This window comes from Podarcis liolepis, assembly GCF_965112155.1.
Source record: "Podarcis liolepis genome assembly, chromosome: 10".
NCBI classification, from domain to species: Eukaryota; Metazoa; Chordata; class Lepidosauria; order Squamata; family Lacertidae; genus Podarcis; species Podarcis liolepis.
Window position 1 is genome coordinate 68766027 of NC_139562.1, and position 27878 is coordinate 68793904.

General features: G+C 41.4%; 1 protein-coding gene across 2 annotated transcripts in view; it reads left to right on the forward strand.

Annotated features, from left to right (window-relative positions):
- The window catches only part of RELN (reelin), a 311434-nt gene that overhangs the window by 95711 nt on the left and 187845 nt on the right, over nt 1-27878 (forward strand). For both annotated transcript variants that reach the window (XM_083463882.1, XM_083463883.1), the window contains one exon: nt 19388-19458. In XM_083463882.1, coding sequence (XP_083320008.1) covers nt 19388-19458 — 71 coding nt within the window. The remainder of the gene's footprint in view (nt 1-19387; nt 19459-27878) is intronic.

The window sequence follows — 27878 nt, forward strand, 5'->3', positions numbered from 1 at the left end:
AGAGAGGGAGAAGGGCTATTTTCTTGTGGCAGGTCATCTCTTGGGAGGCATCTTGAATGGAAGCTGAAAAAGAGATGTATCCTGGTTTTAACAGTCATTACTTCCATTTCCTCCATTTTCAGTAAAAAGGATTTGAAATCCCTTTTTTCCTCTTCACGCGACTTCTTACTATCAGTACTGTAAGCAACTAAGCATTTCTCTCCATCTTTTATTATTTTGTTCAGCACTTGAGGTGTCTAGGAGGCCATCTCATTTGTTTTAAGGCAGACCTGAAACCATCTCGCTGAATATTTTTTTTCAATTAGGGAGTCTGTTTCCAGTATGTGCCAGTTTTACATATTTCCATTCATTCATATGTCTATTCAATCCACTTTCTGCATTAAAATTTTAAAAACATGGAAGTTTTCATTCTTTTCAAATTTATTTTTTAAAGATGCATTTATTATGACTTTTAGCCTAAAATATATTTTTTTATCAAAAGTAAATGCACTTTATGTGCATTTTAATATGTTGTTGGTGCCAAGAACCATGCTCCCAAAATTGGAAAAGTGTGAAAAATGCTAACTGCATGATGATAAGCATTTCACTCCCAAATCAGGTTAGCTCACATAAAAATGTAAATTGAGTGAAATCCTTGAACAGTGAAACCTCTAATTTCTTTGGATGTAACAGAGCCTTGCCTAATAGAAAACAAAATGATCCCCTCCCTCCTCCCTGAGCACATTTTTTGGGAACTATTTCTGAGCATTGAGCTCAGGAACACTGTTTTCACCTGGAGCAGCTACCACTCCCTCTAAACCAAATATTAATATTTATTTGTGTCAGGACTAAAGCTTCAAATGAAATGCAAGATGGTAATAAATCTGAGGTTATAAAGAAAAAGGGAAAATGTATGCAAATGTCGCATAATGTCCACTAGAGAAGTCAGGGTTGCCATATGTCCAGAATTTCCTGGACATAGCCAGAATACTGTCCGGGAACATGTGGCCACACAGTGTCCAAATGTGGTCATACAATGTCTACAGTGTCGCTTTTGGAGATTTTCTTCAACAACTTTGGGCAAAACTAAAAAAAGCTCAACAACACTTTTGTGTTCAGATCTTTCACTTTTTGAAATACAGCAGCCCTAGCTGTTACCCATTTATTTATCCAATAGACTAATTAAAGAAACAATTCAGAACGCCTCTCTTCAAACCACAAGTCCTTTTCACATCACTTACAGGCAAACTGCTGCATTCAACTATGTGCAGCAGAGCCCCAGTGTCTCTTGTAAGAAATAAAAACCACTTCAGGAGGGGTCAGTTTAGACTGAGTGGAGAAGCCGTTGGTGGTGTGATATGTAATCAATTCCCTATCATTTCTTCTCTCCAAGTCATCCTCCCCATAAGCTGCTTGCCCTGCCCAAGTTGTATTCCAAACACAGGGAGTAATATGTAGGGAAAACAAATGGGAGTAGAGAAGCAGTGAGTAGATAAAAGGGTTAAGCACCAATTCTCCTTCCTGCTTCTCCACTTCGCTCTTCCTGTTGCTGGGGCTCTCTTACACTCACCTCCATGCAAATAAGTTCTAGGCAAGCCATTCATCAGAAGGGATGACTAATGGCCGAAGTATAGATGTGTGTTGCATTAGATATGGCGCTGTTCTTTTGGATATTTAATTATGGATAGACAACCAGTTTATGGTTGGCCGGCAAGTACCAGGGCCAGCTCCAGCTACAACAAAGACCCTTCCTCTTTTAACTACAACAACGTACTCAATGCTCAGAGCAAAGCCAAGTCACACACATTGTCTCAGGGGGAGCACAGAGCTACTTCATAACAATCTGCCCCAGAGATCCATGCCATTAAGGCCCAGTCCTGTTCCTGTATCTAGAGCCCTGCTTTTCATCGGCAAAGCCATATTCTGGGTTCTGTTTCTTTGTCACCCAATAGTGTATTGAGTACTTACCACGCTCTCAAAGAGAGATTTGTGCTTACACAATGGGTCCTTTGTCATAGGCAGTTGGCTGTACAAAACATTTAAATACAATAGATGAAAGGTATTCCTATTCTGTTCTATGGGTTGGAGCTGCTCTTGAAGATCAGAAGAGCTTGCCTTTGGTGATTAGCAATTTGAAACAGCATTTGAAACAGGGGTATTCCCCCCCCCCTCCTGTGCTCATGAGCACTAAGTTGCCAGTCTTCTTGCATAAAATTCTGTCTGATACATTGAAACTAGTAAAAGTGATACCTAACTTTCCTGTGATTAGAGGTAGCCCTTCCCTTTTCCAACTCAACCGTTTAGTTTGGGGGAAAAACTCCTTCCAACGCACCTGTCAGAAACTGGTTCTATCAGTTTCCTTTTTCAGATTTTAAGAATTTGACAGAACTCATTCACCATGTAGCATGAATGCAGGAGCAAAAAGAAACACAAATCTTTTGTAGAGTTATATTTTGAGGATGCCTACGGCTGTTTTGTGGACAAGCTGTGATGCAATTTTCCTTTCTGCTGGGTAGCTTTTCAGTTTATAGTGAAAAGCACTGGGTTTGCTCATTACATGGCTGCAATCTTGCCGGTGACCAGGCAGCTTAAATCCAATTGCTCATAAAAAAGTTTATGTTTGTCTGGATTGTGATGGAATGTTTATTATGTAAGTTTGTGTTTAGAAACATCATTCAGCATTAGTGACCAATGGTAGGGCATAAGCCAGACACCATGAAACCTAATTCTTTAGGACTCCTCCTTTAATCATACTTATATCTTGGACACATTTCCGCTCCCTCACCCAACATTAAGTTTGCTGTTTGTGATTTGGTAGATCACTATTTTGCTTTGTGCCACTAATTTTACCAGATAGTGCACACCACAGCCCTTGCACCTGATAAGGGTCACTGAATGAGGGTGCTTATCTACTTTGTGCTCACAGCAACCCCATGAGTGTGCAGTGATACCATTTTAGAGATGGGAGGGGAAAGAGCAAAAAGCAATGTTTTTCCAAGGGTAAGCAGCGAGTTTATGGCTCGTGAATCCAAATATCAGAAGTGTAACATAAAGAAGAAAATTATTTATTTTAGGTAAATCAAAGTTGAAAAACAACTACAAAACTACCACCAAGTAACAAAAGTCAAAACTAAAACCGCAACATCAAATGAAGCAGTGTTACAATCTTAAATAATATATTTAAAGACATTTTAAAGCCATGCAGAATAAGAATGTTTTCACTACCGGCCTAAAGGCCATCAGAAATGGAGCTTCATCTTCTTTGGGAGGGAATTCCACAACTGGGAAGGGGTGCTTCTACTGGGGGGGGGCTGTCTTGTGTTCCACCCAGCTGGCCTTGTTTTGCTGGTGAGATGTATCACAAGAGGAAAAAAGAAAAAACTTATCAAAGTGCCAATAATAAGGATAGTCCTTGAAGGAATTCATTCTTTCTAAAACTTGTTGGACAATACCAACATTATGGGCACCTTGTCTCTTTGGTTTATTCTTGCATTCAGTGCCTCTCCCCCACCCCATTTTGCTTTTGGGACATATTACAGGGCTTCCAAAAATACCAAGAGGCTCCAAGATTTCTTGAAAATGCCACATTCCAGCTTACTAAATACATAGCAATCTAAGTAGCTCTTTAGAGTTTAAATTAGTTCACATATACCAGGCATGGCTAAACTTGGCCCTCCAGCTGTTTTGGGACCAACTCCCATTATCCCTAGCTAACAGGACCAGTGGTCAGGGATGATGGGAATTGTAGTCCCAAAACAGCTGGAAGGCCAAGTTTGGCCATGCCTGACATACACCATCTCAATAATCCTTACAACGCTTATAAAAGGTAGGTCAATTCTATTGTCCTCATATTGCAGTTGGGATAGCTGTGGCCAGCAGCATACTGGATTGCCTACGGTCACTAGGTGAAGAGATACAGCTTTAACCAGCGACGTTCTACCTCACAGATCACATGCTGTGATCACTATGCCAGTAAACAGTTCAGTATGCAAAATATATGTAGATATACAGTCGTACTTTGAATGGAATCTGTTTCAGAAGTCCATTTGACTTCTGAAAACATTCAAAAACCAAGGTGTGGCTTCCAATTGGCTGCAGGAGCTTCCTGTACTCAATCGGATGCTCAACTTCCAAAAAACATTCGCAAACTGGAATACTCACTTCCAGGTTTTCGGCATTTGGGAGCCAAAACATTCAAGTCACAAGACGTTCCAGTACAACTGTAGTTCATTACTATCAGCAAGGCAAACATATATTCTTTATTGGCCAAGTTGTCATTCTAAATGTTTGGGTTAGGTGTAAACTGCCTATCATTCTTAGAACAGGGATACAAGTTAGAGTTGGGCTGCGATCCTAAACTCACTGACTAGGGAGTAAACTCATTTAAACACAGTGGGACTTACTTCCAAGTAAGCATGCATGCATACCATTACACATGACATCATTCACTATCTCCTTTTATGAAAGCCATTCAACAACAAAATCAAGGTTTTAAATAGTAGTTACATATGTAATCAATATTCCATAGGTAACCCAAATATAAGCAACACAAGGTAGAGTATGGAATGTAAGAACATGATTTCTCTGCTGGAAAGGACCCAATTGTTGCTACTGTGTCAGTAGAGAAACAACAGAGGCTTGTTCTATTATTTATATGAATTGACTGATTTGGCAGATGCCACTGCAGTAAACCTTTCTTGATAATGCAGAGAGAAAGTGGAAAAAGAGGGCACTTGCTTTTCTTCAGAATCAAAGGCAACGGCAAGCATTTCAAAATGCTCAAGATGGTACATACAGAGAGGCAAGTGTTATGTATTGAAAAGGGCAGTAGAAATGCAATTTGAGTTGTGCACCCTAGGAAGTAGCAGTAGCATTCCAGAACAAATTTATTTTATTAATACAGTGCATGAAGGATTACTCTTGCAAGTATTTCAGGTTGCTTGAGAATTTCATTGCTCAACATTTTCAGATTTTCACACCTGAGCTGATGCTTCTAGAAGCGGATTTTTGAGCAAAATAAATGTACCCCTTCTGTGTATTATGCTGTAATCCCACGGTGTGCTCTTCAAGGTGAAGAGCAGAAAGGGCTGGCTGCAATGTGAATTTAATGATACAGAACACTGACCAAGCCTGTTGGGCCTTGCTGTGATTTTCACTTTTGTGTATGAGAATGTGCCCTAGAATACACACAACCTTTCCCTGCATCTGAACATTGCAGGGGGAAATTGGGGTGGCGTGAACAATGAAAAGTGGATTATAAAGTAAGTAAATAAATAAAACTATAGTAGCCAGGCAGCTGACTTTTGGGACCTTATCTGCTATTGCTGACCCCACCATGGAACTCCTGCTAAGTTTCCAGAGAGCTCCAGCATTCTCATGATCACCAATTGAAAACCGCTGACCTGTGATATTTGGCTCTGAACAAAAAAGCTTTCTTCAGAAATCTTTAGGGTTGAAGAGACTCAAGATCCTTTGGCATGTTCAAAAGCAACAAGCCAATGCCTCCCTGGAGCACCAATTGCAGTTTGACTTGATTACCAGGTCAAGACATATTTTCCCCCAAGGCACCAGTCTAATTCCTATTAGCTGTGACTGACCTGGTCAGCTAAAGCTGACACTGAAATTAATAGGAGTGCGCTACTTTCAATGTTAGACTTCATGCCAAATTATCCAATTTCATTCTCGTTGCCCTTGCTAAAAAGGAGGCCATCTCATGGAGATCAATAATGACTAAAAATTATATTGGCCTAATTTGGGGGCCAAGGTGGGGAATGGCAAATGGAGCCTGTCTGTATGTACAGTACCTATGTTTGTTTGTTTTTTTAAATCAGTTTTAAAATAATATAGCCACTAATCTTGGATATTTTATTTGAAACCTTATTGAGTGCTATTCTTAAATCCTGAATCTTTGAGGTATTTAGTTTCTTAGAAATCCTGAGTTTCCCATTTTAAGAAGATTTGATATATGACTTAAGTCCAAAACCCAGGAGGAGCAAAGAAATGAAATCCATGTATTTAGTACTCACATAGTTCCCCCCCCATAGTGTTATGATTCCCATGATTTTCAGAACTCTCTTGAAATTGTTAGCACTAAAAACTTACTTTAGTTTCATCCACAAAACTTAATTCAGTTTTTTGGCCAAGCAATGACTAAGGCTAAGTACACTAGCCAAATTCCCACATGGGTAATCCTATTGTGTATTTGTCTCTGCTACTTGAGATGAAAGTAGTGTAATTGGTTTTTCAGGGTAAATTTATTAAGAGCCATAGGAAAAAAATCATACATTTTAAAGTCCCACAAAAGATAGGTAAAATGTAAAACCTATTCACCTTCATTGCCTTAACTAGCAAGCAACAGTTGTCATTGTCATATTCTCATTTTATCATATTTATTTTTTAAAAAAAAATCCAAAAAGCATGTGGGAATACTGGTGGAGGAAGACTGCTTACTTTCCAATCAGAGCTGTCTTCCTTCCACAGCTCCTTCCAGAGCACCAGCCAGGTATTTTGCCAGCTATATCTGCATTTCATTCCAATACACAGGAAATATCATAGAATCACTGAGGCCTCCTAACCCAGGAAAATAACATTAATGACATTATAAGCATTCTTGCTGTTTTAGCTCCCACACATACCTGGGCAGCTTTCCATGCTCTCAGCTGCGAAAAGTCATGGAGAATTTTGTATAAGTTGGAAAATCCATTACAGCTCTGACAAACATGCATCCTTAGCTATGGTATTAATCTTTAGATCCCACTCCAGATGGTTGGGTTGGATTTACTATGTAATAGCTCTTTGTTCTTCAAGACTGAAGCAATGTTTGTATATCTCTTCATCATACTGGCCTTGGGAACTCATATCCATGATATTTTAGGTGAGATTCTGTCGTTTGCTTTGTTGTACACATAAATAAGGCAGATATAACTCTTTGCAAAACCTCCTGTAGCCATCTTTGGTTGTTCCTCCTTAATCCTTCGCAAGTACCAATTATTGTCAGTAATTTTGCTGAAATGAAGAACCTTGGGGGGAGGACAATTCAATCACCTTTCAGGCCCTGTTCGGTACAGCTAAGGGAGTGGAGGAGGCAATATGATTTTTGAGCCACCTGTCCTGGCACACCTAGGAGACAAAAGAGCCATTGGCAGAGTTTAGAACAGCCTTGGGGCTGCTGCAAGTCATATTGGTTGCAACAAACCCTCAGAGACTGCTACATCACTAGTCAAAGATCAAGCAAAATACTTTGTGCTGCAGCAAATGCTTTTTCTGCTGCTACACTTCCTCTCCCATGGATCAGGGAGGAGCGACAAAGATTAGCCAACACCGCTCAAGCAATTCCAGGCTGTAAATGAAACCCATGCCCTGATTATGTTCTGCTTTCAGTTCAGTAACCAACATGCTACTTTGGCACAGGTCCAAATGACCTGGCAAAGGGATGAGAGGTCTCTCTGCAGTGCCTCTGGAGGCTTAATGCCAGAGAGCCTATAGTTTACTGTCTATAAGACACTGTGCATTGGCTTCAGAGCCTTGACTTTTCCCCAAGTGCAAGTATTTTGTTTTTGTAAACATTCTTCCTTTAGAAATGTATATGCATTAAAACCATTAAAGGCCTCTCTTTTGTTCTTTTACCTTTCTTGTTTCTCCATCTCTCTTAACACAATATATACGGTAGATATTGCCGGGAAAAACCCGTACATTTGGAATAATGGCTTGGCTGAATAAAAAAATTAATTGATTAGCAGCTTGTGTGGCCTATTGTTGCTGCTGTTAATAATGTGGCAGATATAGAGTGGGCCTAAGAGAAGGCTGGGAAGATTCAGATTAAAACCTCTGCTCAGCCGTAAAGCTTATGCTGACCTTGAGCCAGTCAGTATTATTCATGCTTCCTAACTCACAACACATTATGAGGTTAGGACATGGTTGGGAAGAGAAAAACATGAAGGCCCTTCTAAGCTGCTTGGAGAAAGGACAGGATAAAAATGTAATAAATTTATTATTGTTAATTATAAGAAAGATACAAAAAAAAATATAGACTGGCAGGAAAGGGATGGAAAAATTGGTTTCTATGCTAGGCACAGAAGAAGGCATAGCATCTCTGTCTCTCCCCTGCAGTACCTAAATGCATCTGACCTGCATGCAGTTCCTTGTCACCTATGGTTACGAAGCTAGTGATTAAATACAAGGCTGTACTAAACGCTTGCATGCACATTTATTCAGTTAATAAAATTTGAGGGCTGGATTCTGACAAAGGCTGCATTCCTAACTCACCTGGGTATAAGCACCACTGAATTCAATATAACTTACTTCTTAGTAGACATAGGTGGAATCTACACACATATAAGAAACGGTGTGAAAATGCAAAAACCTTTTGAAAAATACATTGAATTTGGCATTGCTCACTGTCGCCATCTAGTGTCACATTTGTATATTGTACTTTACAGCACATTTAAAATGTTTTATTTGCAGCTGTATAGCCGAGTCAGTTAGGAACGTGCTGTAAGTTAGTCACATTGATATCAGGATGAAAAGTTAACCACAACTAAGTTAAGTCCCATTGATTTTAGTGGGAACTAGGTGCAACCAACTTAGTCTAGATGCAGCCCTGAGAATATTACCTTATGTTACTGTCTGCCTTTATGCCAAAAAGAAAAGGCAAGGGTGGAGTGGGTATGAAGAGATGTCTCTTTTCATACTATTAGAACTCAGGCTCATTCAGTGAAATGGGTCAGCTGCATCTTCAGGATGAACCAGAGGAGGTTATATTTCATGGTGTGCAGGGTTAACATGAAATTCACTGCCACCAGATGTTACACTGCCCACTGTCTTAGATAGGCTGGATAACAGTTTTTATAGGTAAAAGGTAAAGGGACCCCTGACCATTAGGTCCAGTCGTGATCGACTCTGGGGTTGTGGCACTCATCTCGCTTTATTGGCCGAGGGAGCCGGCGTACAGCTTCCAGGTCATGTGGCCAGCATGACTAAGCCGCTTCTAGCGAACCAGAGCAGCGCACAGAAATGCCATTTACCTTCCCGCCGGAGTGGTACCTATTTATCTACTTGCACTTTGACGTGCTTTCAAACTGCTAGGTTGGCAGGAGCAGGGACTGAGCAACGGGAGCTCACCCCGTCGCGGGGATTCGGACCACTGACCTTCTGATCAGCAAGTCCTAGGCTCTGTGGTTTAATCCACAGTGCCACCCGCGTCCCTAAGAGTTTTTATAAAGTACACCAAATGCTAGGTGCTGCATAGAAAGTAAGTGAAATTGCACTAATGCTTTCTGTAGGCTTACAGACTATAAAGTAGACTAACTGCAAGAATGGAAAAGCGGGGACAAAGTGCTTGAAATGAAATTTATTCCAAGCCCAATGCATTTGGAACAAATCCTTATTTGGGGACATCTGGAGTTTTTCCTCTCTCTTGATGACCACGCTGTCTAAAAAGGGTAGACTGTGGGAAAGCAGAGGGGTGGGAAAGGAAGGAAAATAGGTCTAACAAAGGTTTTTAGCGGTGATAGCTAAGCAGCACTTGCTGACTTTGAACACTTCTCCTCTTGAATACCAGATGTTAGAGAGCGCTGTTACCTTCATGCATGAGGTTTAGGCCTCCCAGAGGCAACCTGGCTGCCCACTGGTATATACAGCACACAGAAGTAGATGGGCCCTTGGTGACTGTCTGATCTAAAAAGGCCCTTCTGATGTTCTTATAAAAATAGTTTCACGACAGAGCTTTAATGCTAAGCAAATGTCTTCCACAGCCCAGATGAAAGCAGAAACCGTTATCAGCCATATTTCCCAATTTAAAATACAGGGCTGGGGTGAGATGAGGTGAGTAAATATTTAGCAATGAACATCATAATTTAATACTACAATTTGCATGTATTTAATGTATTTTCCCCGGGAATTCTTAAGAACCTCTAGCCCACCATAACACAGATTATTTAAGCACTTTGTCAGCTTTTAGAAAACAACAACAACCCAGTCTAGTTTTCCTGTTTGCCTTGAACAGCAGCTTGATTTGCAAGTGAACCATTTCACAGCATGGACATTTCACCTGCTAATTGCTTTAGCTCAAACTGCAGTTTTATCTGCAGCTACAGGGATGACTTCAAATGCTACCCAAAGCAGTAGAATGCAGTGTCAGATATCAAATATGTTATTTGATATCTTTTGTTGCAGCAACTCCACTTCATCTAACAGTTTGCAAAACTGTTCCATGGGACTCTTTGCAGGCAGAATGGAAAAGAAAATCTTTCCCAACCAATTCCACCCCCCCCAAAAAAAAAATTTAATTACGAATTTAGATGTTTCTGGTTATTCCAGTTAGATAGCATGTGCTGCTGCTTCTCCTCCATATATTTTATCTAGAGAAAAGATATCTCTGGGATAGCAGCAGGAAGGTTAAAGGACAATTCACTCCCACAGTATGTATTGATGGCTGCCAATTTGGACTGCTTTAAAAGAGGATTATAAATTCATAGAATATAAGGCTGTCAATGGATACTGGGCACAATGGATATTTTCTACCTCCAGTATTGAAGGCAGCACACCTCTGTATATCAGTTGCCGGGAATCACAATTGGGAAGAGTGCAGTTGTACTCAGGCCCTGCTTATGGACTTCCCAGGGGCATCTGACCGGCCACTGTAAGAGCAGGATCCTGGACTAGATGTGTCTTTGCTCTGTTCCTGTAAGATTCTTCTTATGTCCCTTAAGCACACAATCTCTGCATAAGATGTGTAATATGTATGAGTCTGCATAACATGTGCAATAGAGGAACAGCTTCCTTTCTGCTGCAGGAAAATACAGCTATCAACACTGCAATCCTGTTTAAGTATTTGGGAATAAACCCAATTGAAATGCATACATGATCACATTGTAAGCCATGTTGTTGTTATTGTTTAGTTGTGTCCGACTATTCGTGACCCCCTGGACCAGAGCACGCCAGGCACTCCTGTCTTCCACTGCCTCCCGCAGTTTGGTCAAACTCATGTTGGTACCTTCAAGAACACTGTCCCACCATCTCGCCCTCTGTCGCCCCCTTCTCCTTGTGCCCTCCATCTTTCCCAGCATCAGGGTCTTTTCCAGGGAGTCTTCTCTTCTCATGAGGTGGCCAAAGTATCGGAGCCTCAGCTTCAGGATCTGTCCTTCCAATGAGCACTCAGGGCTGACTTCCTTAAGAATGGATAGGTTTGATCTTCTTGCAGTTCATGGGACTCTCAAGAGTCTCCTCCAGCACCATAATTCAAAAGCATCAATTCTTTGGCGATCAGCCTTCTTTATGGATTGTAAGCCATACCACCAACCAATAAATCTCATTTACTGGCATAGAAAGAGTGTCTCATGTACATGGGTCAGAACACAACACAGGTAAATGACATGCATTAGAGAGAGTCAGGATAAATTTTGAAGCCCTGAAGAACTAAATAAAGATGTGAAAAAGAGATAATCTGCCTCACTTGAGCCCATTAAGTTCCCTTTCTTTTTATAGACGCACTTAAAAGTTATCTTCTGATTCAACAAAATTTAAATAAAATATGAAATATATACCTCTTTGTGCTATACTCCTGTTAACAGCTGGCATTGAAATTTCCTGGCATGCAGTCTTTTGTCTGGAATTCACAATAGCTTGTCCTTTTCATGACTATTGGGATTTGTCAAGCATATGTTCTTCCGTTTAGAGAATCCACCTAACGTATGTACTCATTACCACGACAGGAGTCTTCTCCTAAAGACATAATGCTAATAATAAGTCTCCCCAGTTATACATAAACAAAAAACAGTGGGCAATATAAAGCCAGCTGTGAGCTATACAGTGGATGTTGCTGGAGCCTTATAGATGTGAAAACTTCTTTTCTAGTTAGGACTCAATTATGCATACATAATTTTGTGCATACATAATTTCCATAGTTCAAACTTTGCCCAAGGCAGCTTACAACATTAAAAATAATAATCACATAATTACAAACAGTCGTCATAAACAATAAAACATCAAAATTACACAACCAAATCAAACAATTTCCACGTCAATCGTAATAAGATACAAAGATGCAAAAGAGTCAAGGAGTCTGTTCAGCAGCCTCAGCTTTTGCAGCTGGAATCACATAGGAGAAATGTAAAGTATTGCACTTGGGCAAAAAAAATGAGAGGCACAAATACAAGATGGGGGACACCTGGCTTGAGAGCAGTACATGTGAAAAGGATCTAGGAGTCTTGGTTGACCACAAACTTGACATGAGCCAACAGTGTGACGCGGCAGCTAAAAAAGCCAATGCAATTCTGGGCTGCATCAATAGGAGTATAGCATCTAGATCAAGGGAAGTAATAGTGCCACTGTATTCTGCTCTGGTCAGACCTCACCTGGAGTACTGTGTCCAGTTCTGGGCACCACAATTCAAGAAGGACACTGACAAACTGGAACGTGTCCAGAGGAGGGCAACCAAAATGGTCAAAGGCCTGAAAACGATGCCTTATGAGGAACGGCTAAGGGAGCTGGGCATGTTTAGCCTGGAGAAGAGGAGGTTAAGGGGTGATATGATAGCCATGTTCAAATATATAAAAGGATGTCACATAGAGGAGGGAGAAAGGTTGATTTCTGCTGCTCCAGAGAAGCAGACACGGAGCAATGGATCCAAACTACAAGAAAGAAGATTCCACCTAAACATTAGGAAGAACTTCCTGACAGTAAGAGCTGTTCGACAGTGGAATTTGCTGCCAAGGAGTGTGGTGGAGTCTCCTACTTTGGAGGTCTTTAAGCAGAGGCTTGACAACCATATGTCAGGAGTGCTCTGATGGTGTTTCCTGCTTGGCAGGGGGTTGGACTCGATGGCCCTTGTGGTCTCTTCCAACTCTATGATTCTATGATTCTATGATTCTATGATTCTATGATTCTATGATTCTAGGGCCCTGCCCCTGCCCAAGCCAGGTAGGAAAAGGCCTGCAAGGCAAGGAGTAGTTCTTATAGGACTCACAGCCAAGGCGGTAAAACTCAGCCAGTAAAACAAAGTCTCTCTGAAACCATTGGTATAAGTTGCTGACGGCTTCTAGGAGTGACAGGTGAGAGCTGAGTGCTGGGTGGGAACCACAGGTGGACAAAGTACCCCAGAAGGAGCACAACCTCTCATCCACCAGAGGTAGTACCCCGCCCCTTACACCCTTGTATGCCTCCTTCCAGCAACTCCTGCAGCCAAGCTGGTGCCAAATGTCTTGCTCTGCTTTCCTTTGGACCACATCAGTGAGTCTTGTCCTCTGGGCAGCCCAGGAGCTCCAGACACCCTGCCCAGGTTTGTACCCCAGGGATGTCACTTCAGTGCTGCTAATGCAGTGATTTGACTCCACTGGCACTCCATTGTCTCTTGAGGAAGACGGATGCCAAGACAATCCCATATTAATAAAAGGGGGGGGAGATTTAACCAGTGATAAAGTACGAGGAATGGATAGGAAGCTTTCTTGATGATATTATGCAGCTTCAGTCATTTAGCCCTGGACATAGCTGTCTTCTGCAAAACTTTGTGTTGCTGTTGGTGGTGGTGATGACGTCTTACACATCTTGAAGCTGGAGATTAATAGGTACATTTGGAATGAATTCTCAAAGAGCACTTGCATGTGAGCTGTAATCATGGAAAATGTTATGTGAGCATAACACTTAGAAAGCTCGTTCAATTTTGTTGGAATGAACCTATGCCTTTTTAAGCGAAAGGGTAATATGTTCTGTTTTCACATGCCAACACGTCTTTATCTTCATTTGTACTTCCTATGCACCAATATTCCTATGATAGTGAATATTGATGGGGGGGAAATGTCACAGTGAGATGTTGAGCTGCTTTCATCACACCACAAGGTGTACATCAGAAGAAGAAAAGAAAAGAAAGTTGCACTTTTTCTCCCACTCAAAGGACTGAAAACAGTATTTTAAATAGTAACAAAGATTACTTCTGGTGAAGGGTAATTTTTAGAATATTGTTACTTGCATTTTTTTGAAAGTGGTATTAATTCTAATAATCAAATACAGTTGGCTAATGTTTTCTTTTTGATGCTCAGATGCTGTGACTAATCCTTCTAATAATGACATGAAAGAACATAATGTGCTGGTAATGAAATCAGTGTGCTTTTAAAGTTAGATAGTGTGCACATCAGCAACCATGCAATGTTTCTGCCAGTATGGATAAACCGAGCAGTTGCTCATAATCTTCCTCTTGTATTGCTTCTGTAGTGGAAAACTGCATTTTTATTACATTGTATAGTATTATCTCAATCTGCAAATGGCTTTGTAACTCAAATCTCAAATCCCATAGCTTATTGGGGTAGATTTACAGAATTCAGGTATAAAATTTTCGGTTAAAGTAATTGTGGATCAGAGAAAGATTAGACCTTTGGGGAATATTACTGTTCAAGATCTGCCTGAACATAAGAGTAGAATGGTAGCAGATGATGGAATGGAGAATTTCCGGAGGAGTGAAACAGACAAACAATGGAGTTGTGATGCTGGAGAAGTGGAATGAAACAGAGACATTAAAAACATCTTGAAATGGCAGAGGCAGAGCTGAGAGAGAGAGGATCCTGTGTACAAGTTGAATTCAGAGGGAAAAGTCATCAAGCCTCTGGCAATTCTTCTGGGAAAAGGGTGGAAGGAATTTTCTAAATTATGATGGAAAATCATGGCCAACAGGAAATGGGATGGGAAGTTATGGAACTGGGTTTGAATGAATAACATCTAGCGATAATAACAATTGAAGGGCCCCTTTGACTTTTTGTATGGAAAGGAAAATGAATGAATTTGAGATGCTTGGGGTTGAAGATTGGGAAAAGACCACCTAGCAGATTGAAGAATAGCTGGATGTTACCTTGGAATACAGCTGGATACCATTCTGGAGTGAACACTCTGATGATAATGATATAATTGATGGATGGAGAATCAGAAGTCCTCTTTAATTTTCTCTCTCTCCTCTCTTTATTTCTTGTGATTTTATTTCTTGTGTTTTCTTTTTCTCTTCTTTTATCCACTTTACTTTTGCTTGTGTTTGGCTTTGTTTTTTGAGGTCATCTACTCTGGGTTAAAAGGATGCAGGTGGTGCTGTGGGTTAAACCATAGAGTCTAGGACTTGCCGATCAGAAGGTCGGCGGTTCAAATCCCCGCGATGGGGTGAGCTCCCGTTGCTCGGTCCCTGATCCTGCCAACCTAGCAGTTCAAAAGCACGAAGTGCAAGTAGATAAATAGGTACCGCTCCAGTGGGAAGGTAAACGGCATTTCCGTGCGCTGCTCTGGTTCACCAAAAGCGGCTTAGTCATGCTGGCCACATGACCTGGAAGCTGTACATCGGCCAATAAAGCGAGATGAGCACCGCAACTCCAGAGTCATCCGCGACTGGACCTGATGGTCCTTTTACTCTGCGTTAATGAGGGTACACACGGGAAGGTGATAGATGGGAGGTGGAAGACCCTGTGTGAGAAGAAGGGAAGGAAAGACTTTCCAGGATGGGAGACTGGGAAAATAAAGGAAAACATCCCTGGTGAATGCTGGGAGGGTCCATTTCCTTTAATGTGAGACAAGGGTTAAGATCTTTTTTGTTGATTTCTTTTTTTATTTAGATTAATCTGTTTTTTATTGTATCATATGCTGAAAAGTTTCAATAAAAAAATAATAATTAAGATTTTGAGGGGTTGTTGTTTTTTAAACAGTTTTACCAAAGAGAAATTGTTGGTGAAAAGGGGGGAAAATAGATATAAAGTAAGAATTCCTGGATGCCAATAATTCTAATTTTATACCTGGTTTTTTCAATGCCACCAACATATAGAGAATGGTTATCCCACAGAAATAGCAGAGATGGGTGCAACACAGAAGCTAATAACAAAAAGCTAACACAACAAAACCATTCCTAACTCCCTTCTTGCTGTACTCAAACCTTATTTTAAACTGCCACTTCCCCCTCCCCTTAGTTACCCCCTGCTTACTCAAACCTCTGTCCATGTTTTAATTTAAACAGCCACTTTTCTCCTCTCAGTATTTTTGCATCCCTGCTCAAACCTCTGTTGCTTGAAACAGCCATTTCCTCTCAATGATCCTCCACCCCAGCTTAAACTTCTACCATTGTTTAAAAGAGCCATTGCACCCTTTTAGTGTCCCTCCCTTCTCACTGTACTCAAACATCTCCTTCTTGTGTGGTGTAGTGGTTAAGAGTGGTAGTCTCGTAATCTGGGGAACCGGGTTCGCGTCTCCGCTCCTCCACATGCAGCTGCTGGGTGACCTTGGGCCAGTCACACTTCTCTGAAGTCTCTCAGCCCCACTCACCTCACAGAGTGTTTGTTGTGGGGGAGGAAGGGAAAGGAGAATGTTAGCCGCTTTGAGACTCCTGAAGGGGAGTGAAAGGCGGGATATCAAATCCAAACTCTTCTTCTTCTTCTTCTTCTTGTATTCCTCAGCTGCCTCATGTTTTTAAAGATAAAACATGCAGAGCCCTCAAATATTCCATTGTGTGAAGGTACTTTACTCAAATCTTCTGTTGTTTAAAACCACCATTTTCCTCTCAGTTCTTTCCATTCCTACTTTACTCAAACTTCCGCCATTGTTTTACACCACCACTTTCCTCCTCTCAGGGTCCTGCTGTTGTGCAACCGACCTCCTCCTTTGCTTTCCTACCCAACCCTGATTTTATGCAAACCCAGGATTGTGTTGCAGCACTACAAATCCTTCAATGAGGGCTGCACAATGACAGCCTTATATTTTTATGTATATAGGAAGAAATGTAGCCAAATCTCTGCTTCCCACATGGTTGCTCCTGGAACATCTTATAACCAAATCATCCCCAATGTTTTTTGTTTGTTTTTACCATGTCTTCCGATAGCTGAATGATCACTAATGAAGTTGTTTTCCTTTTTTTGCACATGAATGCACATTCCATTTTGTGTCACTGGGAGTTAGCTACGTGAATCAAAGGAGAATTAGACCTCTGACGATTAAGCACTCAATTATGACAGCATTGTGGCATCTGGAGGTGTACTTTGTACCTCCTGCATTTCAAAGAAGCAAAAGACTAGTTGTGCTGATTTACATTCATAATCCTCTTCAAAGACTCCTTTCAGCTAATTGGGGAAACAAATATTCTTTTCCACTTTCCTTTGGAAGGGGCTGTAGCTCTGTGGTAGATCACATGGCTTGCATGCAAAAGGTCCAGCATCTCCAAGCTGCAAGTCAGCGCTATCAAAACAGGGCTAAATCAAGGGTCAGGAACCTGTGAACCTCTAGATGTTGTTGGACTTCAACTTGCCTCAGCCCCAGCAAGCATGGCCAATGGTCAAAGATGATGTCAGGAGGACCACAAGTTCCCCATCCCTGTGTTAGATGGACCAATAGTTTGACTCAGTGTCAAGCAGCTTCCTATGTTCCTAAGCCCTTTTCCATGAATTAACGCCCTAATTTCTCAGGCCAGTGTACACTGTACACCTATGCAAGTACCCAAGCGCAATACTATGGCACAATTCAAGAGATGACTGCCATACTGGAAACCAGGAATGGGCAAACTTTTTCAGCCCAAGGGCCATTTTCCCTCTTGGGAGACCTTCCAGGGGCCACATGCTGGGGTGGGGGGCAGAGCCAGAGACAAAAGTAGGCGAGCTGTAAATGTAAATTTTATCTTTGTACAGTAGCTTCTCCACACTTCTCTCTATTCTACATCAAGGCAAGCAAAAGGTATTATCAAATTAGGCAAAACAATATACCCCAGGATGCTCAAATCAGTGAGGAGTGTGGTCTGGGTGGTGGTGTGGGGAGAGTCCTGGTGGCCAGGTAGAGAGGCTTAGAGAGCTGCATTTGGCCCAGGTTTGCTACTCCAGTAGAAACAGTAAGGAAATCCAGGTTTGTGCTTCTCACGTACTAATTTGTTTCTCCGCAACCAGAGGGAATCCTGAGTCACAGCCTTGATTTGTACAGGGATGCTGTGCTTTACCCCAAGTTGGTGGTAGCAAGAGGTATAAAATCAGCTTACACCATCTGTTGCCAGCCATTATTCTTCCTCCCAGGCCACCCAGCAGACAGTCTAGGCATTTCCATGATTAGCAATCAGGCTGTGCCAGTGATATCAGTGTGTCCCTGGCCAGAGGAAGCCAAATTAATGTAAACTGAAATCAAGATGACCAAAGCCTGTTTTCAACCTGTTTCTGTGCGCGTTTACCGTCTCTGCCCTGCCCTTCTCTTAACCCTCTGTTGCAGGCACAACCAGCACGGAAGTTTTATAACAGTGTCTAAGGTGCTACATTCATTAAATGAAAAGAATGAACGAAGAATGGAAAATTCAAATCACATGATAATTTTAATGTGAAAAACATAGTTGTGCTGATTTGCAGCCCAGTAACCAAGCAGAATATATTTTCCCTTCACCCCACTCACATGCAGTTTTCATACACTGATCATCTTCTTTTTTATATTCAGTGACAAATGTCCATCTTGAGATGGCGTGTCAGGTTTTAAACAGCGTTCGAAACTCCCATTGTTCTAGTCACATTTTGCGACAGGGAATTTCATTAGTACAAGCAGTTTTTAAGCTCTGGGCGCAGTACTGCACCTAAGATTTCAGATTAAAACTGCAGAGTGGAAGAAATGGAGGAGCTTTTTCTGCCTCCCCACTTCCAGCTACCCTCTGAAGACTGAAGAAGAGACCCTCTTAAGAATATTAGGGGGTGGGGAAAAACTAGACCATGTGTAAAATGGACATAATATTTTAGCTACAGTTCATTCATTTCCAGCTTTCTACTCTTGTTAGAAAAAAAGCGAGCCTAGACATTCCGTTGTTGTGCCCATAACCTAGGTTTAAGGTGCCATTTAGCTCCTAGCTTTCATATCTCACTTTCTAACACTGGTTTTAAATACTGATATTAGCTGAATAGTCAGTTTCTTTTATTTTTAGGAATATGTTCGTTTTAAGAATTTGTGTTCATTTAGCTAGAACATGCATTAAGTAGCTTTTTGATCAGTGAAAGAAACACTGATGGCATGTTCAAATGACTATCTGTGCTGCGGTCTCTACTTAAATACAGCGGAACCTTGGTTCTCAAACTTAATCCGTTCTGGGAGTCCTTTCAAAAACCAAAGTGCTGCTTCCAATTGGCTGCAGGTGCTTCCTGCACTCAAGTCGGACTTCTGGCTTCCAAAAAACGTTTGCAAACTGGAACACTTACTTCTGGGTTTGCAGCACTGAGGAGCCAATTTGTTTGACAACTAAGCTGTTCAGGAACCAAGGTACCGCTGTAATTGCTTTTGAGTGACTGCCAATGTGTGGAGAGGTATTTGTCTGAAATGTGTATAGTGATGTGTATCTTACCATGCTCTTGGCAAACCCATATTTTCTGTAACCTAAATGAACTATTTTGTACCACAACTGAGCTTTCTACATTATTTAAGTTTTTTCTCTTTATATTTCCAGGGCAACAGCTACTCACAGGGGCCAAGTTATATTCAAGGATGCCTTAGCCCAACAGTTGTGTGAACAAGGAGGTAAGAGTTATTTTCATTTAGAATCTTGCTCTTCCATATTCATTTGTAGTTGTAGACATTATTAGTACTTGAGGAGACGCATAGCTGATTGATAGACATAAAAGATGCAAAATTATTAAGGATGTGATTGTGTTGTTCTTCCATACTGACGGATCAGTATCAGGCTTTGTTCCCATATGCCTGGCAAAACGCAAGCTGTTTGTTATTGAGCTTCTTGGTTGCAAAGACCTGCCATGACCTCCCGACTCTACTCAAGAGTCCATCTAGCATGAAGATGAGCAGATGCAAAGGACTTGTAATTTGTGTAATTGTGTAGAAGAGAGAATTTCAACAGATGCAGATTTTCTCACACCTGTATGCCAAGCTCCCTTAAGGCCCCGTCTGCACTATATATTAAGGGCAGTATCACCATTTTAAACAGTCCTGGCTTCCCCCAAATGATTCTGGAAGTGTAGTTTGTTGAGAGTTGCTAGTAAGCTCCTCACAATTCTGAGTTCCCTGGGAAGAGGGATTGATACTTGAAATGACTAGATTAACTGTCCTATCTAGAACTCCATCGATATCATTCAAACAAGTTCTGTTCTGCCTCCGAGGTATCTGGGATGCATTCTAAATACCTGCATTGAACCACAAAGCATCAAGTCCAGTTTAGGCTGTAATCCTATACCTATGAGAAAGTCCCATGAACTCATTGGGACTTCCTTTTGAGTAGAGGTGTACAGGGAGTCAATCTTGGTTTTTTCCATTTAAATTTAGTTTGTAGATTTGGAACAATTGAAAGGTATGTGGCAGCCTCAGGGGCATTTCAAACACCACAATACTATATGATTTCTACCTTTCTCTTGTTCAAAATTAGACACTGAGATATATCATTGCATGTTTCTTGGCATTTTCCATCAATCGATATAATCTTAAAAGGTTGTAAATTCTGCACTTCCATAAAATTCCTGCTCTTTGTATATTGCATAAAGTCTACACTTTTTTATTAATCCAAATAAGAATCTTCTACAGTGGTATCTCGGGTTAAGTACTTAATTCGTTCTGGAGGTCTGTACTTAACCTGAAACTGTTCTTAACCTGAAGCACCACTTTAGCTAATGGGGCCATCTGCTGCTGCTGCGCCACTGGAGCACGATTTCTGTTCTCATCCTGAAGCAAAGTTCTTAACCTGAAACACTATTTCGGGGTTAGCAGAGTCTGTAACCTGAAGCGTATGTAACCTGAAGCATATGTAACCCGAGGTACCACTGTATTTTGTTAAGAGTAAACAAAAGCAAAGGGATGTGTGCCACTCAGCGTGGCAATCCTCATGTATTTACAATCAGGATTGTGTCCAGGTTTAAAGGGGAAGGGGAGGGGAAGACAGTTTATTTCAGAGCTAGGAGAACAACAAATGACTCAAGGCGGGGGGGGGGGGTGTGACCAAAAAGTACCACTGATGCTGTTGCAGCCGCTGCCTATCTTTTTAAAGTCAGTTTCTTTTAGAACAGGAAGCAAGCTGTGGAGATGCTTAAAAAAGGGGGGGAAAGAACTGGTCCACAACTTTTGCACAGGGCACCACATGGGAAGAAGAATCTGTTGGTTCTTTTCCAAGGAGAACAAAGGGGCAAAGAGAGGAGAGGAGCCCTGCTTGTGGGCAGGAGGAGGAATTGAGGGTTTCATTTGTGGAGGAAGAGAAGCAGAGCCTCACTGATTCTCCAGAGCCTAGAAAACATAGCAGGCAAGGCTGCGGCAAAGGTTGCCAACAAGCCAGGGACCTGCTCTTGCACACGCTTGACCTGCTCTTGCACAGATGGTTTAATATGCAGAAATCAACATAATAGTGCTTATTTGATTATCTAATTAATTGTTTTGATTAAATGTTAGCACTGATTTCTTTTCCCAATAGACCAAGTTTCAGAAAAGGTTCGCTTATCACACCATTGTTATGGTTGCCCACCCCAATTACATTCCTCCATTCACTTTTTATAAAAAATGCACCTCATTCTACTCCTTATTCTCCAGGAAGATGCTTTAGCTACTTCCAGATATTGGAGTAGTTGATATTCCTCTATGGACCGACTTTATATCCCTATTCCCAATTGCTATTAAATGGAATACAACCAAAGTAGAACCACTTATTCAACAAATATCAGAGCCACCCAAAATGTTTCCTAAGTCCACGGGAACGAATAGACTCCGGCAAACCATTTGCTCTAAGTTTGAAAAGCTCCACTTAAAACACTCCGTTTCCAAAAGAGGTCACTAGATGGCCTATGAATTGTCACAGCAGCAGAAGTCAATTTAAAATTCAGCTGATGAAGTTCACTACAGGAGTGGTTAACTCGTCACATAGTTCATAGATCCTGTTGTCACTGTTGCTTTAATTATTTGTTGCATTTGTTCATCACTTTTATCTATTTTCTAATAAAAGCAACTTACAAATATTTAAAATACCAAATTGCTTTGCCAGAGGGCAAATGGGCAAATTTAGCAGGGGAACCAATACTTTCCCCCCTCACTGTACTTTCACTGCTCCTGGGTGCCTTCATTTGAGAGCTTGCTGTTAACCGCAGCACAGCTATGGTAAGGTTATCAGATTTTTTTTCTATGAATCCGGGGACACTTGTTTGCGATGTACATGTGAATGTTGATAAAGCTGTAAATCCGGGGAGTGTCCCTGGGAAACAGGGACATCTGGTAACCTCCCTCTATGGGAAAATATCAAAGAGAGACAAAGAGAATGACTCTTTCTCTTTTTTGCCTTTCTGAAGCAGGTTCTTCAGAGGCCGAAGACCTTCATGAAGCCCCAGTTAAAAGCAACTCCAAATTAGTTTTCAACCATGATCCAAAGAACTACTCCTAGTGAACCCAAGATCTTAATACTATGCATATTCCTTATTGGGTGGGGGGAGGATTCTGTAATATTTCGCTAAATATTCCAAAAATGTATGCCAAGGAAACATGAACAGAGGGAAGCATTGCTAAGAATAATTATATCTCTTCCTCTTTAATAAGCATTGATTTGTGCTATTTAGATTTAAATTTGAGCACTGAGCAAAGCAAACATGCCTCCCTTGGTGGGCTTTCTTGCCTTTTTAAAGCTGGGAAAATGGAAGAGATGATGAAGAAAGGTAATCAGTGACCCGGAGTGTAAAGAAATACATGTGGTGAGTTCCAGAGCCCCATGCACAGAGGCTTCCCATTCTTAGGCATGGAAGAGAATTATCCGCCTGCTCTGTGGGATATGGGAAGTGCTCAATGTGCACAGCGAGTGCTTCTTCTCATAGGCAAGAGAGGGAAAGTGCCCCTGCAGGCAGTCATTCCAAGTCACTTGTTGACTCGCATGTGGAAACTTTGCAGCCTGAGTTATGAATTCATACCACCAGAACAGCTGCTCTGATTGTTTTGTTTCTTTTAAAATAATATTTATTACTTTTATAGATTACAAAAAGGGAAGAAAAAAACAGAAAAAAAGACAAAGGAGGAAAGAAAAAAGAAAAAAACACAATACAGTACAATATATCAGTGGTGTAGCGTGGGTTGTCAGCACCCGGGGCAAGGGAAGTAATTTGCGCCCCCTAACCCATGGATTTGCGCCCCATAACCCGTGGATTTGCGCCCCCTAACCCTAACCCCCAGATGTTGCGCCCGGTGCGGCCGGGCCCCCCTGCACCCCCCACGCTACGCCACTGCAATATATAGACAATACAAAACACAACCTAAACTCAAAACTAAACACATTAAACTAAACTAAACAAACCCCACTCCCTAACCTTAACCCTAAATAAAAGAAAACAAAAACAATTTAAAAACATACATCATCCCTTTTCCGTACTCTATCTTTCATTCCCTTGTTTCCTCAACCTCCTCTCACCTCCCTTTTTGTATTCCACTTCTATTAATTGTTTCAGCAAATCCTTTCCATCTTTCTCCATTTTCTATCATATTGTAAATAACATATTTTTTAACCTTATTTTCCATTAAAACTAAAATACTTATATATGCTTAACTCCTTATAACATTTCTGCTAAGCCCATAAAAAATCATACCACCATTTTTCTATCACTCCAGCTGCTCTGATTGTTGCCTCATTCGATTGCCAGGAGTAAGTTGCCAGCTCCTCTTTCTCATTCCATTCTCTGTTCCGTCCTTCTCTCCTTGATATATTTTAGATTGCTGATAGGTACGTCACTGTGTATACAAGGACACAAATCATGCAACCAAAAACATGTATCAATAAACGTAACTTGTTTCTAAATTACATACGGCATTTATACCATTCTCCAATATTCCTTTTAAGCGATCTTTTAAGAGCCATTGATTTCAGCAGAACACACTTCCAAGTCACATATGTTTGACAATGGAAACGTGCTTCAGAATTCATAGGAGAATTCCCATGAAAGAAAATTTGTTTCTTAGCCCACAAGAACCTCCTACAAGTCACCCAATTCTCCCTTTTGGCTCGAGAGCTGAAGACTCTACCTGGGCAGTGAGCTGCACCCAGGGAAAGACCTAGTGAGGAACCAGCAGATCTTTCTCCAGCCCAGTAGGCTACTGCAGGAGGAAAAGGAAAGATATAGAGCTTCAAAAGATTGCCAGGGTGTGGAGAAAGAAGACGGAAACCAGTAAGGGAAGACAGACATCAGGGGAGCAGGTGGCTGCAGTTTCCTGAGTATCCAGCTGCCATCACCTCACTTTCTCCAGCAAGAGATCATAACTGAGCTCAGCTGGCTACCTCTACCTGAACAGGCTAGTGAGGAGGAACGCCTTTCAAATTAGCCATCTTGCTTCCTGGTGAGTGCTGACAATTGTGCTGAATATCATGGGGAGAGATGAAGACAAGTCTCCAAAAAGAGGAGGAAACCTCTAAGAACATTAGAAGAACCACACGAGATCAGATGAAAGCGCTGTCTATTCCAGCACTGTGTTCTCACAGGGCCAACCAGATGTCTGTGGGAAGCCCACAAGCAAGTACAGTGGTGCCTCGCAAGACGAAATTAATTCGTTCCGCGAGTTTTGTCGCCTTGCGATTTTTTCCGTCTTGCGAAGCACGGTGTCGGAAAAGTTTTGGAGAAGCTTCAAAAATCACCAAAGTCTTCAAAAACCTCAAAAAAGGCTACCACACCACGTGCTATGAGTTGCTCCTCAAAGTCAAGTCGCAACTGTATTAACGGTGTTAAGAAAAAGGAAACAAACTTGCAAGACGTTTCCGTCTTGCGAAGCAAGCCCATAGGGAAAATCGTCTTGCGAAGCAGCTCAAAAAACCAAAAACCCTTTCGTCTAGCGAGTTTTCCGTCTTGCGAGGCATTCGTCTTGCGAGGTACCACTGTACTGTGATAAGAACCTGTTGGCTCGACTTCCGGTCGGTGCCAGCGCTTAATGGCGGTCCTCTCTCCGAGCTCCGGAGAAGGACTGCTCCGCAAGTTCGGGTCTTACCCGCTACGGCGAGCGGGGGACCCCTAAAATCTCAGGCGCGGAAGCCTGAGAGCAAGGAGATTCGGTGGGCACCTTTGCGCCCCCCGGTACTGTGAAAGAGCCTTTTTAAAGGCTCCGGAGCGGCATCGGGAGTGAGCGCGGTGCTGAGAGTCGTTACCCAGCCTGCGGAGTGAAGCCGCGTCGCCATAAGCGGAGAGCGCCGATTTCTTCCTGAAAGGAAAATTTGGACTGGATTCCCGTGAGTAAGAGCAGAAAAAGAATCGGGACCCTTTAAACTTGAAAATTTGGCTGAAAACGGGAGGGAATAAAATAAGGAAGTCTGCCCCCCCCCCGGACTGCAGAAATTTAAAGCAACGAAAGATCTCGCTGCAGTTACAAGAAACTTAGTTGCGAACTGTCAACCCTGAGCTGTCAAAAGTATCTCCTTCCCCCTGATCGGAGGAGAAGGGGGGGGGGGAAAGACAATTTGGTGAAGATACTTTTAACTTAAAGGAAACAAAGCTTTCCACTGCCCTGATCCCTTGGTGACGATCTGCCAGGAATTAACACCGGGAAAATTGTCCTTTAAAATAGGTATGAAGTGGAAATAGATTATACCTTAAATGGTGAACGAATTTTAAGACTTAACGGGACTTTGTTACAGATATTTTGATATTTTGATTCTACCTGGAGAAAAAGTTTTAAAGAACTTTAATGGCGGACTTTAATGGTGATTCTTTACATCCGGCTTTCTGTTTCTTTGTCTCCTTCAATCTGGACACTATTAATTGCTCCCTCTGGAGGACCAAGAGGGAAAACTGTGAAGTAACTGGCTGACAGTGGAATTTTCCATCAGAAGCTTTTCCTGTGAGAACGGCCTTGGGATATGAGTGGCACGGCAGAGGAGATAAGAACCAGATCTAAGGCTAAAGTGACACAAAAGAAAAGAGGCTCAATCTCTGGCAGTACAGTGCCTGCGCCGGAAAGTGTGACAACAGCATCAATGGAATCTATGACACAGGCACTGCTTAAAATAAATCAATCCCTAGAGGCCTTAACAAAGCAATCTACAGAAAATTCAAAGAAATTGACAGAACTCACAGCAAGACTGGACTTGAATACCACATCAGTGGCAACTAATACAGAATCTATAAATAGGTTGATTCAGGAATCTACAGAAACTAAGAAAATCGCAGAGAGTGCAAGATCCATTGCTGAGGAGACACAGGGAAAATTTGCACCGATAGAGAAAAGGGTGAATGAGCATGAAGCGGCCCTCTCCTTACTGGAGCTACAACGGAAAGAACGGAATTTGAAATTAAGACAGGTTCCAGAGAATGAAAAGGACAACCTGAAGGAATTTCTCACAGAGGCAATTTTAGAAAATTGGCAAGGAGATCTCGAGGAGGATGAACTAGAGATAACAACTGCTTTCAGACTTGGTAGGAAGCAAAGTGTGAAGCCAAGGGATTGCCTGATTACCTTTAGAACCAAAGAGGAAAGAGACAAGATATTGGACCTTCACTATCAAAAAGCTTTGGTAATTGGAAACACTCAAGTCCAAATCTTTAAGGACATTCCCAAATATATCTTGGAAGTGAGGACTTTTTATAGAGACTTAGCCAATTTGTTGAGGAAGAACTTTATTCCTTTCAGGTGGGAATTTCCACAGGGGTTGTCCTTCAACTACAAAGGGAAGAAAAGAAGAATAAGATCAGTACAGGAAAAAGAAAACTTCTTGGAAAGGAATCTAGAGGACCTACAGAAAGGTACGGTGGGCCTAGTAAGAGGAGGACAAGAATCAACACCAGAAGGAGGAGGGCTAACAGACATTGCAAATCTATCATTTGGATTACCACAACCGCCAACTGAAGAGGAAGAAAAGCTTGGAGCAGTCGGAGGGTCAAATATCTAATAAACAAAATGTCGCTGCAACTTTTTAGTTGGAATTGCAATGGTTTGAACCATCCCAGGAAAAAACGACAAGTTTTTCATATTTTGAAAAGGGAACAATTGGACCTGATATGTCTACAAGAAACTCATATAACCAGAGCACACAGGAAACTGTTGGTGAACAAAAGATTAGGACAAGAATTTATATCTTCCGATAAAGTAAAAAAGAGAGGAGTAGTGATTTATGCAAAAGAAAAATTGGACCCAAAAATGAAATTTAAGGATGAAGAAGGAAGATATGTGGCAATTGAAGTACAGATTCAGGGAGAAAAGTATTTGATAATTGGAATATATGCACCTAATGATGGGAAGGCCGAATTCTTTAAGAAGTTGCATGAAACTCTACTGGACTACCTCGACTGCAAAATAATATTGATGGGGGACATGAACGGAGTGGTCTCCACAAACATGGACAAGGCACAAAGACAGATAATTTCTAAAGAAGGAAGATTACCAAAAACTTTCTTTGAAATGACGGAAAACATGGACTTGATTGACATCTGGAGGACAAAGAACCCTCTGGAGAGAGAGGGAACCTTTTTTTCAGAATCTAAAATGACATGGACAAGAATCGACCAAATCTGGGTATCTAGCGTGATGGCTACGAAGATAAAGAAAGTAGAAATCTGCCCAAAAACCTGCTCCGACCACAATGCAGTAAAGATGGAAATGAAAATGACAACAACTGGATCCTTTAGATGGAGAATGAATGACTCCCTATTCAGAGACGAACAATTCTGCAAAAAGGCCCTAAAAACATTGAAAGACTACTTTGAGATAAACCTCAGAACAGAAGTGGAAAAAAGAACAATTTGGGACGCGAGTAAAGCCGTAATGCGAGGCTTCCTGATACAACAGAATTCAATTAAGAGGAAAAAGCAAAATGAAAGGAAAGAAAATTTTTTAGAAAAAATGAAGGAAGGAGAAAAGAAATTGAGATCTAATCCAAAGTCTCAAGAAATTTTGAGAGAAATAAAGTACCACCAGACGCAATATATGGAACTGACAAACCAAGAGATAGAATGGAAAATTAAACAAATGAGACAAAGGACTTTCGAGTCAGCAGACAA